The following is a 15,882-nucleotide window of genomic DNA, read 5'->3' on the forward strand; positions in this document are numbered from 1 at the left end:
TTCCCCCCCATAATACTATAGCAATGCTTTTGTATAAAGATAATTTGCATCTCCTTCAAATCTCTTGCTCTAATTCTCAAAAGACTTCAGACTCTTTTAAAGTCATTACCTGCAGTACAAGCATACACCAAATTTCAGATAGCAAAACACAAGCACAACCACCTTCATACTTGTTACCACGGCTGCAGGGTGTGCTACACCTTTAGTACATCCTTAGAACATGTAGAGCTAATTTCCAAATATAGGAAATAGCTCTAGTAGATATAACTTCACTGTCTGTCGTTCTCAAATAAGTCATTGTGCTTTTCCAGTTGTACAAAATTTCTGGAGATATCATCTTGGTGAACAATATTACTTATAAAAGAGATTCTTCTTTGCCTTCACAAATACATTTCAATTTTTTTTATTTCATAGCAAAGAGCAGAAAATTTTTCAAGTATTAAAATTGACTAATGAAACACTAATGCAGTTGTTAACATTGCCAGCAGGTTTGCATTCAGATCTTCTCTTCCTACTGCCCCATGTTCCCTATCAAGTCACATACGGAGTACAAAAAATGCATTCTAAACTCCAACACTAAAACAAGTGCAGCAAAAAGTTAGCATATAACTTCCCTTTCAAGCCATAAGAATCCTGACTGGGTATGTTGGGAACCTACTCAAGCTAAAACCACAGTTTATAACCAAGCAGCAGAAAGTCCACACTGCAAGACCACTGGAGTGAATCTTTTAGGACTTGATGACAAACAGAATAAAGCCAAAAAGTAATTTTCCAGCTTCCAGGTCTCCCAAGCTTCAGAAGACCCATAAAGCATTGTACGAATATGAGGCAATTTTACTTTTTCCTCTCCCGTTTCTCTGTAAAGCCATGAAATCATGAAATTAACCTGTTCCTTCTGAGGTGACATCTAGCCTCAGCATCCAAAAAGTCCTGAAATTTTAAGCCAAGTATTAACTGCAGCTGAGTGTCTGGAGATCTTGAGGGTCTAAATACTGATGAAAGAGGATACATTTACAGAATCTGAAAGAGGTTTCATCAAAGTGTGGAAGGATAGCAGATGTCTGAATGTTTTTCATTCGGGAAGGAAAGGGCTTCAGAGGCATTATGTGGACAGAACAGAAAAGTGTAGAATACCTCTTGAACTGGAGGAAAGACATTTTTATTGCAGAGAATAGACTGTAGTTGTAACTACAGAAAGTGTAGTACATTTTGCATCTTTTGCAACTGCCATACTGTGCTGCTCCTTCTCCTTCTCACCTGCCAGCCTTGCAGTGGGTAGCAGCCCACAAAACATTTATCCAACCCAGACCAGCCTTAGAAATCTCTCAGTTGGTACCACTCATTCACCACACTTACACACAGGCTGCAAGGAAGAGCAGGGAGCTCTTGCTGGTCTGTCAAATCCATCACCACCCCCCCTACTGTGTCACTTTGGCCCTCAAAGCATCTGACACCACCCAGGAGCTGCATGCTGTGGCAGTAGTATTCCCCCTAAAAAATACTCCTTCCCATTTTTCAGCACTACACTTATCTCCTAATTTCCCTTCCCCCTTTCCACTTGCACTGTCCATGTTTTCTCTGTATTTCTTGCACTTCCTGTATCTTCATTTTAGACTGATAAAATCAATTTTGCCTTAATGCTCACTCATTTCTGTTTTAAAAGTGGGTTTTATTTTCCTGAATGGAGGGAGAAACTGTGCTGGCAAAGCTCAGGAGTCAGTACATGGAGAATCCTGAAGATTACAGGATTTGTTTCATTTTTCTTTGATACAGACAGACAGGCAAGCAGAAAGTACAGTTTAAGATAAAGGCTCTGTGTTAAAAATACCTGATCTATTAGATAGCATGCATACCAGAGATATGCCACGGACTAATCTATTCAGTAGGCATGGAGAACCTGTACATTGGAAATTCAAGAAAATAAATGGATAGTAATAACTGAGACTATGAAATTCATTACAGACTAACAATACGAAGACCTCAAGACCTTTTTTTTCCTGACTTATAAATCCAGACCTCCCAAAATGGAGCCTTTAAAGCATAAACCAAAAGAATCATAAATATTTTAGTTCTATAAGCAATACACAAAAGCTTCTTGGAGAACGTTCTTCTGGCAATTGTCATTAAGAGCTATGTGACACACACACTAGTCATACTGTCTTGCAGATCTTCTTACCAGTTTTCACCAGCCTTTGGGAAAACTACTTCATTAATCTCACAAATGTTTCATGGAACATATAATGCTATCGTTTGGTGCCCTGAAACTCATAATATTCTTCTCTTACCAATTAAAAAACACATCATCTAGAAACAAACAAAAAAAAAGTCTAATGAAAACCAAGACTGTGCAGCTCCCTTCAAAGTTAAGGGTTGGTACACACACATACAGATACATATTTCTGTGACTTTAATGGAAGTTGATAAGCAAATCAAATGAGAAACTCTCCAAGTTTTCTAAACAGATAGGACAGTATTTATGTTGTCAACAGATTCCTTAAAAATGTTTTCAGGCTTCTGATATATAGCTACTTAAACAAACTGCATAAGCATAAATAAACTACTGCATAACATTCACAGAAAAAGATTTTACTTAGAAAATGTTTACATATAAAAGAGGTAAAAAAGTTATTTTTAACTTCTCTGCATATTATTCTGAAGCATCACAAAAACCTTAAAACTTTCAGCATTGTAAGCAGAATGCAGCTAGTATCCTCAGAAACCTACCTGCAGTGTTGCACCTTAATTAGTTTGTATGTATGTTAGAATAAAGTATATAGCACCATGGATAAAAAAGACATATTGTTTTGTTAGTTAATAAGGCATTAGGCAGTGTGAGGTAAGGATGGCTCTAATGCAATGGCATTAGAAAAGAAACAATGCTGTATAATGCAACATCATCTGTTGCTACAGTTGAAACTGTCAAACAAGCCACAGGCTGAAAATGTGTCTCAAATCTGTCCTAGGTGCATCAACCACATTTTAATGAGTATGTAAATAGGAAAACCATTATCTGCTCTCCATTGTCTTTTGGAAAGATAAAGGTTGTGATTCTCTCAGCCAAAAATTTATTCAAATATCTTCATTGGGATGATAGCAGGTGTAGGTTGTGTCTATGCTGGTAATGTTCGTAAGGTAAAAGTATTATTTCTCCAGCTAATGAAGGAGTTCATATGAAGCAGGATTTCAAAATCTCTTTTCCAAGAAAGATCTGAGAAAACAGTGGAAAATTGAAAACAGTTTGCAGGACAAGGAAAACATTAATAAAATTTAAATTAAATTATCTATATCTTATTAATACTTACATGTATATTTGTGCATTAAGACCGTACAAAAGTCCTAGCAACTGTCACATGAATTAACAAACTCAGTATTAAAGACAAAAATAGTATTTAAAATGTCACAGTGTTCATGATAAAAATACTTACAGCTACTTCTTTATAAATTGTATGAATTTTCACAATCAGTATTTGAAAAATCAGTACAAACTATTATCTTTCCACTTCCAATCCTGGGACATCCTCACTTATCGGGACAACCCATTCCAGCATCTCACCACCCTCATCATAAAAAATTTCTTCCTTACATCCAATTTAAACCCACCCTCTTTTAGTTTAAAACCATTGCCCCTTGCCCTGTCACTGTAGGCCTTGGTAAAAAGTCTTTATTATAAGCCCCCTTTAAGTACTGGAAGGCCACAATAAGGTCTCCCCGCAGCCTTCTCTTCTCCAGCCTGAACAACCCCAACTATCTCAGCCTGTCCTCAAAGAAGAGGTACTCCAGCCCTGGTTCTCCTCTGGACCTGTTCTAATAGGTCCTTGTCTTTCTTGTACATGTTCACTTCTGTTATTTCACCACGACTATTACCAAATTCAACCACTCCTATTTAGGTAAAGCTTAACTTGAAGCCATATTCTATAGACTTCAGAGTTCAATGGCAGACAATTCATTCAGTCCATCTCTCGCTCTCCCAGAATAACACTGCAGATGCAAAATATCTTACTGAATTCAAAGAGGGTCTTGGATAAGTACTTGGAGGGCAGATCTAATGAATGTAATTAACTTTTTTTGTTTATTATTTATCTATGACATTTTCATGTTTCCCACATGAACACAAAGCTGAAGTAGTAGTTTCTGAGGACACCTGAGAAGTCCTGTCTTATATTTTGATGCAGGCAGGTCTTCAGTAAATCTTCAGGCAATTTCTACCTTTGTACTTAACACTGCTCGTGGTATTTTAAATTTTCTTTCTTAATCACTACTGAATTGACTGCGAGCTATTTTTAATAGTGAATAATCACTAATAAACTGAAGTGAAGCCAAGTTCTTCAACTCATTATTTTAATAGTTCAAGTTATTTAAACAATGAAACAATATTTAAATTGGTTTTTTCCCTCTTACATTTCAGGTTAATAAGAATTTTTCCAACATGCCTGACAAATTGCAGTCAAAATTTCACAAATGTTCAAAAACCCAAACTCATTTTAAATGCTCATAAATGTTTTAATCAGCAAATATAACTAGCAAATATAACTCTTTTGTGGATGATTTATGTCAGGTATGGACATACACATGTATTATGATAAGCATTTATAAACAAGGTTTTGCAGCCAGTTGAGCCACCTGAAGAATTAAGGATGGACATTGATAGATTAAAAAGCATAACAAGACATACACAGATGTACATCTAACTAGTATTCTGAAAGTGATCCAATGTATAAAACTACTTATTCAAGTGGCATTCAATAACTTATTTTTAACATGCTTCTAACAAAAAAAGTCTACTCTTCAAGTGTATATACAAGCGTATATACATAGACGTGTATGTTAAATGTTTCTGTTTATACTGACTTATTCATTAAAATTGTTTTCTATAATGTGCATTTTTGCATCATAGCTTGTACAAATAATATATGTATGCATTTGTGTGAGAGTACATTGCAATATATGTACCTGTGCAAAGTGCTATGTCTGTACTCTGTCACATTTACTGCTCATTAAGGCAGCAGGCAAAAATGTATATTTGTCAGAAGAGAAAAAAATGATCCCTTACAGGACTTAAAATAAATTAAAGTGCTGCTGAATTTATGGTGTTGCTAGAACAAACAAAAGGCTCCCTAATGGCTCATGAGGTGCATATCAACAGAGCTCAATGTACCTGTCATCTGTTCTCTCACAGGCACCTTGCACACTTCATCAAAAAAGAGAATATACTGTAAACAGCAAACAGCATTGCAACTACCTTTTATTTGTTTTTCATACCAAAAGGCTAGTGAATAACACAGAACAGAATTTCTCTTAATTCTGTTAGGAACAAACTCCGTATCTAGGGATACATACCTTAAGGTCTGTCTCTTCATGCAGCTAATACACATACAGCATACTAAAATAAAACAGCATGTAAAAAACCCCTTGATATCCAAAGTTCAGTATCAGAGAAGGCAGAAGGAAACCAGGCTCACTTCAAGGTGGAGATTTAATAATGTAACTTTTGTGAACAAATATTTATCCCATGCTTAGTAATTGAAATGCTGAACAAATAGCTACTATAACTTTAATATAAGCTGTCAAGCATGGTTCATACAGTCTTAAGTACTGTGGCTAGAAACAAACAAATGTTGGTAGGTTATCCATCAGCACTAAGAAAATACACTGTAGTCTTTTAACATTTGATGTAACTCCAGTAATGGGCAAGAACAGTTATTTTATCAGGGCTACTTTCATGCTTTTTAGCTTTGCCTCATTTTTGTTCCTTATCCTCTGTGTCCTCCCCTGTCTTTCCCTTTATAGTTATAAAGCCACAGCAGCTGACAAAGGAAATTGCCTTGGACCATAATTCTTTTGTAGTAAGACTCTCCAGAGATCGGTAACACAGTAGAACTGAGCATGAACAAGATCTTAATCCTACTCAGTTCCCTACTGCTGCTATCAGTATGGACAAAGTGTCACTTTGCAAGAATGCAATCTTTCTCAATTAGGTACGAGACAAACAGCCAAATTAAGGTGTCTCCCAGGTGCCCAAAGACCCAATTACTTTTTTTCTTGAAAATAAAGACCTACAAGGTATCTGCTTTTGATTTAGTTTGACTTGTAGGAGTATCGCTTATTTTAGCCAGATGACAAACAACATTAGCTTGAAAAGTGTTCATTAGAATTTAGCATAATTCAATAATATATATAATATAAAAATTAACTTAAAGAGCCAAACAGAAGAATGATTTAATCATTCAGTGTATCAAGAAAAAAGAAGGCAGTGTTGGAAAAAGTACAGCTACAGCTTTTAGAAGATGCAATAGAAAAGACAATGAAGGGATTTGCTAAATATTTGAAATTAGTATTTGAAAAGTGACCTCTGACATCCTTTCCTTAATAAAGATGTTTTCTTTATTTACTCCACCATTAACAAGTGGTCTGAGATGTAGCTGTCTAATCATTATAGACCACAGACAGACTCTTTCAGGTTTTTTCCTACTGAAGGCCAAACTTCTTTTGCTATTACATAATAAATACTGTATGATTCACATCAATGGAAAGCATAGAGAAAACTTGTATTTGGTGATGTGCACTGGTAGGTGGAATGATGCTGTTGCAGTGTGTGGTACAAACACTATTTCACAAGTTCGTTAAGTGTAAACGGTCTTTTTTCAAGGACAGAATTGGTCCACAGTACATAATCCAGTATAGAAGTGGCAAGACTGTTTATTAATAATAAATCGAAGGTAGTGCATCACTGAAGCCATAGGACACAAATTAATTCTGTTCTGGTTGGAGACTCTCATGTTGACAAAATACAGCCAAGTTGACAAAATACAGTGCCAATGTAAATTGCCCTGTATATTCTTGCTAAATCACATAGCATTCACAGAGCATTGGACTAGTCAGATACTCATATTTCTATGCATATTCCTTAGAGTATGGAAAGTAAAAATACAGAGACATCAATTTATTCCATGTTTGTTTAGTAATCCAGTCTCCGTTTAGGGCAAATCAAGCTCCTTGACCCAAAGCAAAACAAAACCTCTAACCGATGCTCTTGATCGTACTGTACCCTAAACTAAGATAATTATGATGCATTTCCACTTTTTGGCTACCATTATCTAGATAAGAAGTGATTTAGTTTGATGACATCTCATCAATATTGTATGTAGTTTAGTCCAGGATTCTGGGAATCAGTAGCAAACAGACATATGATATGAAAGTGAAAATATTTTCTAAGGTCCCTTGCCAGAATATGTATTCTAGATTTAGCACTAGTGCTAATAATAGAAGCAATATAATATTCTTCATTTGTGTGACTGTGGGGAACATCAGGAAAGTATTACAGGTACTGCAGTCAATAGCTTTTCTTCCATGTGCCATTTATGTATCATGTTTATGTCCCATCTATAAAATAAAACTATGCAGGCATAGAGCATCCTTGGGTAATTATAGCAAAATAACACTGGCAGAAGATAATAGGCAGTAATTTGGTTACAAAGACTAGAACAAATGAGTCCTAGATGATTACTTATAAATAAAATATTTCTCATTAAAAAGTATTGGTGGAGAATCTTGGTCCCAGATATGTCAAAGGAAGAAAAAAAGCCTATTAATTTCAATGAAGACAGGATTTCACTTTTTGATGATTTCTTATTACAATAATTTAATAGCATCTCAAGAGAAGTCTTAAATCTAATTTGTCAGCTTGTCTGCATTGTTTATTTGTTTGCATTGCATTCTGGTATTCTTTGAAGTTAATTTTATTAAATGGTATAAAATGTATAAAGCAGCCTAAGTGATCTATGAATAATAGCTGTGAAAAGGATTTATATCTTATTGGTTGTTTTCAGTGTTATGCATGATACATACCATATTTGTTCAATGAGATTGTCTTCTTACAGCACATTTCTCAAAAATGGATTAACCATGTCAGGTTTTCTGTGACCACACTGGATGTATGCAAATTGTGAAGCTGCTGTTATTTTCAGTATATGCTGTTACCTTGGTCCTAGTTTCTAAATTGGACTGCTTGCTGTGATTCACAAGTTCTGTCTCTATTTATGGACTGAGAGTTAGTTTTTAAAGGCAATAAGTAGTGCATACTGAGTTCTCACCTTGGTCTTCTATCCAGGCATGATGAGGTTGTGTGCCTCGACTTGAGAAGTGTCTCAGGGTCCTTCGGAGTAGCTGATGCCAGCATCTACCACAGAATCTTTTTGAATTTGTTTGCAATTCGTGCTTTAAAAGGAATTTCCACTGGGTTCACTTGTGAAATCTATTTTAGAGTAAATGCAGAGTTACTGCTTCCTAAAAATGCTATATATGGTCCTTTAAAATATTCTCAGGGATGCAGTTTATGCACAGTTACTGAGAATTATACAAGGAAAGTACTTGAACAGTCTGCCTTTATTAACCAAAAGAAACCCTACCAGAATGTGTTATAGAGTGTTGAGCTCAGTAACACTGCACCTTCAAACCAGTAAGTACTTCTGCTTATATTTTATAACTCATAAAAACTGATTTAGGAATAATTTATATGACAGACATCTAGTTTTTTTGGAATTTGTGAAAAAGCCACAAGTTTTATGAATGCATTTATTGCTTAGAAGTCACTCTATACATAAATATATATATAGTTGTACAAAATTATATCAACTTATTTTACATTTCTGAGGCAAGCATCCAACAGATAGTTCTGAGAATCTGTGGTGCTCAAAACAATAAAAAAATTATTCACTTGGCTTTGACAGTCATATAGATCAGTATCTCCAAGAGTGCCTATTCCTAATGAAGGGGAATTAGCCTTTAAAATTAGAATTCAGAAGAGTCACCACAGCAAGCACTGTGACACTGAAGTCAGGCCATAGGAACATGGAAGATAATATGTGAAAGTCTCTGTCTCGTGTTTATGTCTTCGCTGTAGCTACACCTGTGTGTGGAACTGGGTGCTTATGTGAGTAGGTCTTGCTTCTCCTTTCTACTTTCGCACTATGAGGTAGTCATTGAAAAAGGATAAGTCTGGTCTCTGCTCGCTGCTTATGCATTTTGCAGTAATGAAAATGAAAAGAAATAAAAATCCCACCCAGAACATATGAAACCACAAGAGGAAGTAACCCAGGGATCCCCAAGATACTGTATTTTAAGAGAGCAATCTACATACTCTTGTATATCTGCTACGCGTGCAAAACATGCAGTTCTGGCTACACAGGGCAGCGCTTCAGCTTCTTTGGTAGATGACAAGGAATTAAATGGGTTTTACTGGGTATATGCTTAACTAATTCACCCAATTTTAGCTATCTAGAATTTGTACATCTAGTTTAAGCTAGTTGTTACACTTCTAATGTAGTATGGTACACTGAGGTGTAGACACATCCAGAGTGTATCAGAGTGAACAAGTATTCATCCCAGTTCAAACCAGGTGAGGGAACTGTTGCTCAGAAATTCTCTAGAACAAAATAAGTAACGAGGATGACTATCTTGAATGTTTGAAATACATTGTATTCCTGACATAATAACTCACAACATTTCTCCACTCTTATTTTTGGAAAAAGAACCCTCCTTCATGTGGACATCTTTGGGAAAAAATGTGTGCAATTTTCCGAAGATGACTCAAAAGCAATACATAGTTCTTTAATTTGGGAATCTTTTCATGCATTGTTAATGGCATTTTTATCCCTTATGCTTTAGACAGAGAGTGTTTAATAGTCTCTGTGAAGTATGCTGTTGAACTGTCAATTCTAGGAACTTGTTTTGATATCCTGATGGAAGAAGTGCAGTCCTATTGGGATTAGTCTCAAGAAGGATTTTGTCCCCTCCATGCTACGGACCTGATTTTTGCTATGTACTTCAGCAAGAGACATTGCTAAGTAGCGCTCTCCACAACCAATGTCATGCATAAACTGAAGTGTGTTCTTTAATCATGCCTGTGGTTTGGTGTGACTGACATTCTCTTTCCCCTGGATGGGAATGAAGCAAGTGGCAAAACTGCATCGGAAATGCCAAAGTACTGAAGTTCTGTACATCCTTCATTTTCACTCAAACTTAATCTGATTGGGAATAAGGCCAGGTACCCTGGGATTTTGCCTGCCCATCTAAGGGCCTTGTTACTACTGCACCTCCCCATACATCGTCAGAGAAGGGAAGGATGGTAGCTTGTTTCTTTGACTGTTGTTCTCCTGAGATATAGAGACCATCAATACCCTTTACATTTCTCACCTATGAAATGACATGCTTAAGTAGATTTGTTGTTCCTGCAGAAAGGCAATCTTCTGACAAGATTTGCTGAGTTACATAGGTCTGTGAAAAAAAGGAGTTTACAATATAGGTAGGACGTATGGCCACCTGAAGAGTATACTGTGTTGTTCTGGTGTTGGTTTGTTGTGTTGGTTTTTCTTTACCTCACTATCTACAGGACATAGGTAAACAACATTGATCAAACAAGGTGAAAGGAATTGCACACACCTAGAGATGAGGGAAGCTATTCTATTTTCTGTAGGACAGATTGGTGGGCTCAGGAGGACAGCATTTGAAACAAATATGATATAGTTTCACATAAATTGCCAAATTCCTCTAGTTTATCTAAAACAGAATGTCCTTAACTCTGTTTATGGTGGATGGGAGCTCACCTGTCACATACACACAGAGAATGAAAGTGGTGCTGAGCTTACGGTTTTTTATCTGGAAGGGACAAAAATTTAGAGAGAATTTTGGGGAAAATAATTCTAGCACTTGCTTTGTGTACTGTACACAGTTAAGGTACTGTTGTTTTGTGGTTTTCCTCTTCAAGTTACTAAGACAAACCCAGATAACTTTAGCCTGGTGCAGGTTAGAGACTTTTGCCAGTCATTAACATAAAGAGATCAACACATCCTGAAGCAAAGGGACCTGAATAGATTAGGATAGTTAAATATTTGACCTCCCTCATATTCTGCTTAATTTCAAGTAGATACTAAATAATTCATAAATATAAACAAAGGGCACAGATGGAACTGTCATCTGACGCTGTTACAAACCCTTAGACAAAAGAAAATGGAACAACACTTCTTGCCTTAAGTTTCTGTGGTGTCTGATGCATGTGAAGTTAATGTCTCCTCAAAGTAACAGCACAATGTGATTGGGGACGACCTTATAATGACGTGAAATACAACTGAAATCACAATGAAAAATGCTAGTGCTTCAGAATATCTAGAGAGGGTCATATCTTTCAATGAGGCTTAGAAGACTTACAATAAAAAATAGCTCTTTTCCACTTTTAAGCAGAGTAGTTTAAAATCTATTTTTTTCTACATAAACCCACATTAGATATAAAAATAAAAGATATTAATTGCATGTTTGTTCTGTAGAGCATTCTTTATTTTCAACAAGACACAATGTAATTCATAACATAATGACTTGAAAGGCCACCAGTATGCTTAGAATTAATGATCTGCTCAAATTCATGATTAGACCTCTCATAAGTAAACTCAAAATAAGTTCTCATTACTGGGTTTCCATTTGTTATTTTATAATTTACAAACATATATTTGGTTTTCATTTTATGTGCCATTTATATTAATACAACTAGATTTTTTAATGTGGGGAAAAAAACACAGAGGCCTTCTATGCCAGGTTATCACTTCAGGTGGAGTAGGGAATCCACAGATCATCACTGGAAGAAAATCTTTTTTTTGTTTAGCATGACAATGAATTTACTCACCCTTTCTTTTTTTTTTTTTTTTTTTTTTGTTTAATCAGGATTAAATATAGATAAAGGAATTTTGGGGTAAATTTCACAAATGTAGTCTGACTGATCTGAATCAGACACTGCCAAAGTATAATGCATATGATCAAAAGGGCATCAGACCACATAACACTAAACTGATTTAATTATGTGTCATAGAGGGTTTAAAATTCCCCTTGGAAGGAGATTGGCCATTTCTAATAAAAATTCAATGGTAACTACATGGACTTGCTTGTGTATGGTTTTTAATGTGGGTTGTTTTTTTTCCCCTCTAGGCTGTACTTTGGAGGTACAAGTTTTCCCAGCTGAAAGGTTCTTCAGATGATGGGAAGAGCAAAATCAAATTTTTGTTCCAAAACCAAGATACTAAACAAATTGAAGCAAAGGTAAAAAACAATACATTGTTTTATAAAGGCAATATACATTAAAAGCAGTTATCACAGCAGCTAAGAGAATGGAGGAGTAAATTGAGCTAAATTACTCAGAAATATTTGATTAATGCGCAAAGTAAATAATGCAAAGAAAACCAAAGAAATTTCAAGAAAACAAAACTGAACCAATTGCTTGGATTTTTGGTAGTTTAAAGTCTTTTGAAAGGTGTAATTACCTTTAAAATATAATAAAAAATAGGGCTCACTATATATGGTCTTAGGCATGTTTGCCAACTCTCCTCTTTATCATTTTGATATAGCTGGCTGAGAGTTTGAATGCCCTGTTTTTCACACTATACTCATATCATGAAGAAATGGTGCAAAATATATCCTTAAGTCAAGCTGGGGACAAACTCCAGCAAAGGTCTAAATTCTGTTTTTATTTCTTAGAGCAAAAAAGTACGGATTAAACACATATTCCCTTACACAACTGAAGCTTTGTGTCTGCGTCTAATTCAAAATCAGAAAAGTTGTATTTTCTAGTCGTGCTTTTGATTCGAGAGGTAATTATATAAACAGTAACCCTGAGACATTTATGCTTAGTTTGATTTATGTCTTTTGAGAATAGGGCATTTACTGTCCCAATGTGTTTGATAAGTGATCTCCCAGGATCTTTGATAACTGGAACTGCCTTAGAGTCTGAATTGAAGGTCTTTTTGACTAGAATCCCAAATTTTGTGTAAACCTAAAGACTATTTTCTCAGCTACCATTAAGCCTTGCTTTTGAAGCACTTGCTATACCATTTTTCCTGATCGTGTCAGTGAGAAAATTGCTGAATGAATGTGACAACAATATGGTTCCATGAGCAAAAAGGAAATGGTTAAATAAATTGTTGTCTAAAAGGGCTAAATATGCAGAGCATAATAAAGTATGTAAAGAAAAAAAGCATTGTATCAGGGGCAGTTGTGAGTTTAAATGCAAATAGCTACATTAAGCAGCTATTTTTCCTTCCTGCATCTCTCTTCATGTTTGGTATAAATTATTTTCTACCTAACAGCTATTGACTTGATTTTGAAAGTTGTACTCAATACAATAAAGGTATGTAAAAGCTCCCACTAAATCAACAGCAATGGACTATGGCTTTTAATACCTTTCTTTTCTGCTACATCTCAAAAATAAATATTTTCTTACTTCTGATTTCCTTCAGAAATTGTTTTAATAGTACAGAATTCCTTTTAATCTCTAATAAGAAAATGTAACAACAACCTAATGTCTTGAGGACAATGCTTTCTTAAGCAAATAATTGGAAACTTTTTTCATGCTTGTAAGTACGGCTGAAGGATGAAACTCATATTTTTTTTTTCTAATATCTGTCTGCTACTGCCATTATATTAACACATGGTTTTAGGACTAAAGAGATTTCATAGGAATCCAAGAATGTGACAGGGTGGGGTTTTTTTTCAGTAAAACTAGAATATCTTTTTAGTACTAAATTAAATTAAAAGAATTAAAAACAAAGTATGAAATCTAGAGTTTGAAGAAGAAAAGAAGTTTTGATATAAATGCTTTCATGTTTTAAAAGAAATCTGTTATGCAAATCACTTTATAGGCCTTAGAGATAGCCTGGTGCCTTTATTGTACATATTGTTATTTCCACTCAAACTGAATTGAGTTATTTCTAGGAAATTTCATTTTTTGATCTTATATCAATGTAGAAATTATGCCTTCCACCTTATGGAGACAGAATATTATGGAAACTTGCTAGCATGCTTATTAATTTGCTCTCATGTTGCCTAGTTGCTTCTCTTTGTTATAAATTTGAACTTTCACATTGATCAATTTGGAAATAAAAATTTGTTACTTTCAATTCATTTTCTTGGTGATCAAAGCACACCAAAAGTATCATGATCAAAAAATGTCAGACTATGTTTTCTCTGGAAGGTGCTATTGTATTTATGGTGACCATTTCTATCCATTCCAATATTTTTACATATGAAGTATGTTGCTTAGTCTAAGAAATATAGATAAATGTGGCTATAAAATGAATGTGAAGATTCTTAGGTCATATCTTTTCAACTTTCATTAGTTCGAAATTCTGTGAATAGGCCCCTTCAGTATTCTTTAAACCTTTCACAGATTTAAAGCAGTATTCACCATGAGAAGAGGTGGTACATTCTAGCCTCTATTTTTTGGACTTTACTAACATTACAGAGTTAGAGGTATGGCTATTTGGGGAGCTCTTGAGTCATTATGAAATGTTAATCAGATTTTCAGAAATGCTTGTAATGCCAGGTTTCATGCATACCCTATGCAGGCTTCATTTGGAATCAGATGATGGGAATTTTGTAAAACATCTGTTAAAGGTTTTGATGAATATTCATGGACACAGCTATTATCACCTGTTAAATGCAGCTCTGTGCTTCAGATGTCCTGGAGACCCACTGTTGTGAGGGGAAATACAGGGTAATATTTTCTTTACGTAAAGATAATTTTTTGCCAGTCATATTACACAGGGAATAATAAGAGTATGGTGAAATGAAAGCTCACAGCTGAAAACAAAACCAGAAGTCTGAGCAGCTGTTGCCCAAACATATTAGTGCTCTTCACTTCTGTGTTCCCAAGCAGTAATGAGAAATAGGGCATGGCAGGTAACTTTGATACAGCTTAAGACAGTCACTAGAACTGAGTGTGTTTTTTTTCCCTGTTGTCATTAACACTAACACACTCTATACGGAACATGCTACGGCATATGCATACCTGATCTGAGACTCCTGCTTTTCTTGCCTCCAAGGTCTGTTCTCCTCCATCTCCGAGTTTTAGCTATGGCACTGATGGAATTTGTTAATGTATTTAATGCACTATAATTCACTTACTCCCTGCAAATGTGAGGTGGTCTGGCCATAGGTTTTTTCTTGTTGTTGTTGTTATTGTTTTTAAATAATATTGCTTTCATTGTGGTTGACAGCCAGCTGAATATGAGCCGGCAGTGTGCCCAGCTGTTACTATAAAGATATATAGTGCAGTAGAAAAGAAGTGTTTCCTTGTAGATTTAAGCAATTCCAGTCTGAAAAATCTGAACAGTAATTACCATAGGTCACACCAGTGGGTCCATGGCAGGGTGCCTGGATGCAAACACCTAACTTCAAAGGTCTCTAAAGTAAGGTCTAAGTGGTTTCTGAGAAGAAAACCACTTAGGGGCAACATTAATCACCGACACCCCTTAGACATTCCAATCTGTAGGTTATTTCCCAGCTGTCACTCAGCAGGAGATATTGCACAAGTTTGCACAGTCAGACAGAATTTTTCTGACTGAGAGCTACAAAATAGAGCTGTCGGCTTGGCAGAACGTGGAGCCTACGTGTTCCTCTCCTTCATTCTTGCTGAGCTGTTGGGGTTGGGTTGAAAAAACCAAGCACGGAAGGGCAAATATTTCTCCTCTTCTGTAAGACATGAAGGGATTCACTTAGGTACCTTCCCATCTAGTTTCCTATCTATTTACATATTTGTTTAGCTATACTTTAATGATCCATTAATGTCTCTCCAGTATCACAGCAGCTTCTAGAGGCTAACACAATCTCAGGACTGTAATAAACTCAGAGTGCAATGTGCTCTTCAGTTTCACCTGGCAAAGTATTGGACCACTGCAATTGAAACTGCTTTATATTTTTTCTGACGAAGGGGAAGAGTACCTTAAATCTATGAGAGATCCTATTTCTATATATATGTGTGCCCAAACAGAGGAGTATGTAATGCGTATAAAAATCAGCATCAGTGCTGTTTTTCTTACTACATGCACTTTTCATTTCAATTTTGTA

At 35.6% G+C, this 15,882-nt stretch overlaps 1 protein-coding gene across 5 annotated transcripts in view; it reads left to right on the plus strand.

Annotated features, from left to right (window-relative positions):
* Positions 1-15,882, plus strand: part of SNTG1 (syntrophin gamma 1) — a 352,865-nt gene that overhangs the window by 325,245 nt on the left and 11,738 nt on the right. For all 5 annotated transcript variants that reach the window (XM_075085000.1, XM_075084999.1, XM_075085001.1 and 2 more), the window contains one exon: positions 11,971-12,081. In XM_075085000.1, coding sequence (XP_074941101.1) covers positions 11,971-12,081 — 111 coding nt within the window. The remainder of the gene's footprint in view (positions 1-11,970; positions 12,082-15,882) is intronic.

Source organism: Phalacrocorax aristotelis, chromosome 2 (assembly GCF_949628215.1).
Source record: "Phalacrocorax aristotelis chromosome 2, bGulAri2.1, whole genome shotgun sequence".
Lineage (NCBI taxonomy): Eukaryota > Metazoa > Chordata > Aves > Suliformes > Phalacrocoracidae > Phalacrocorax > Phalacrocorax aristotelis.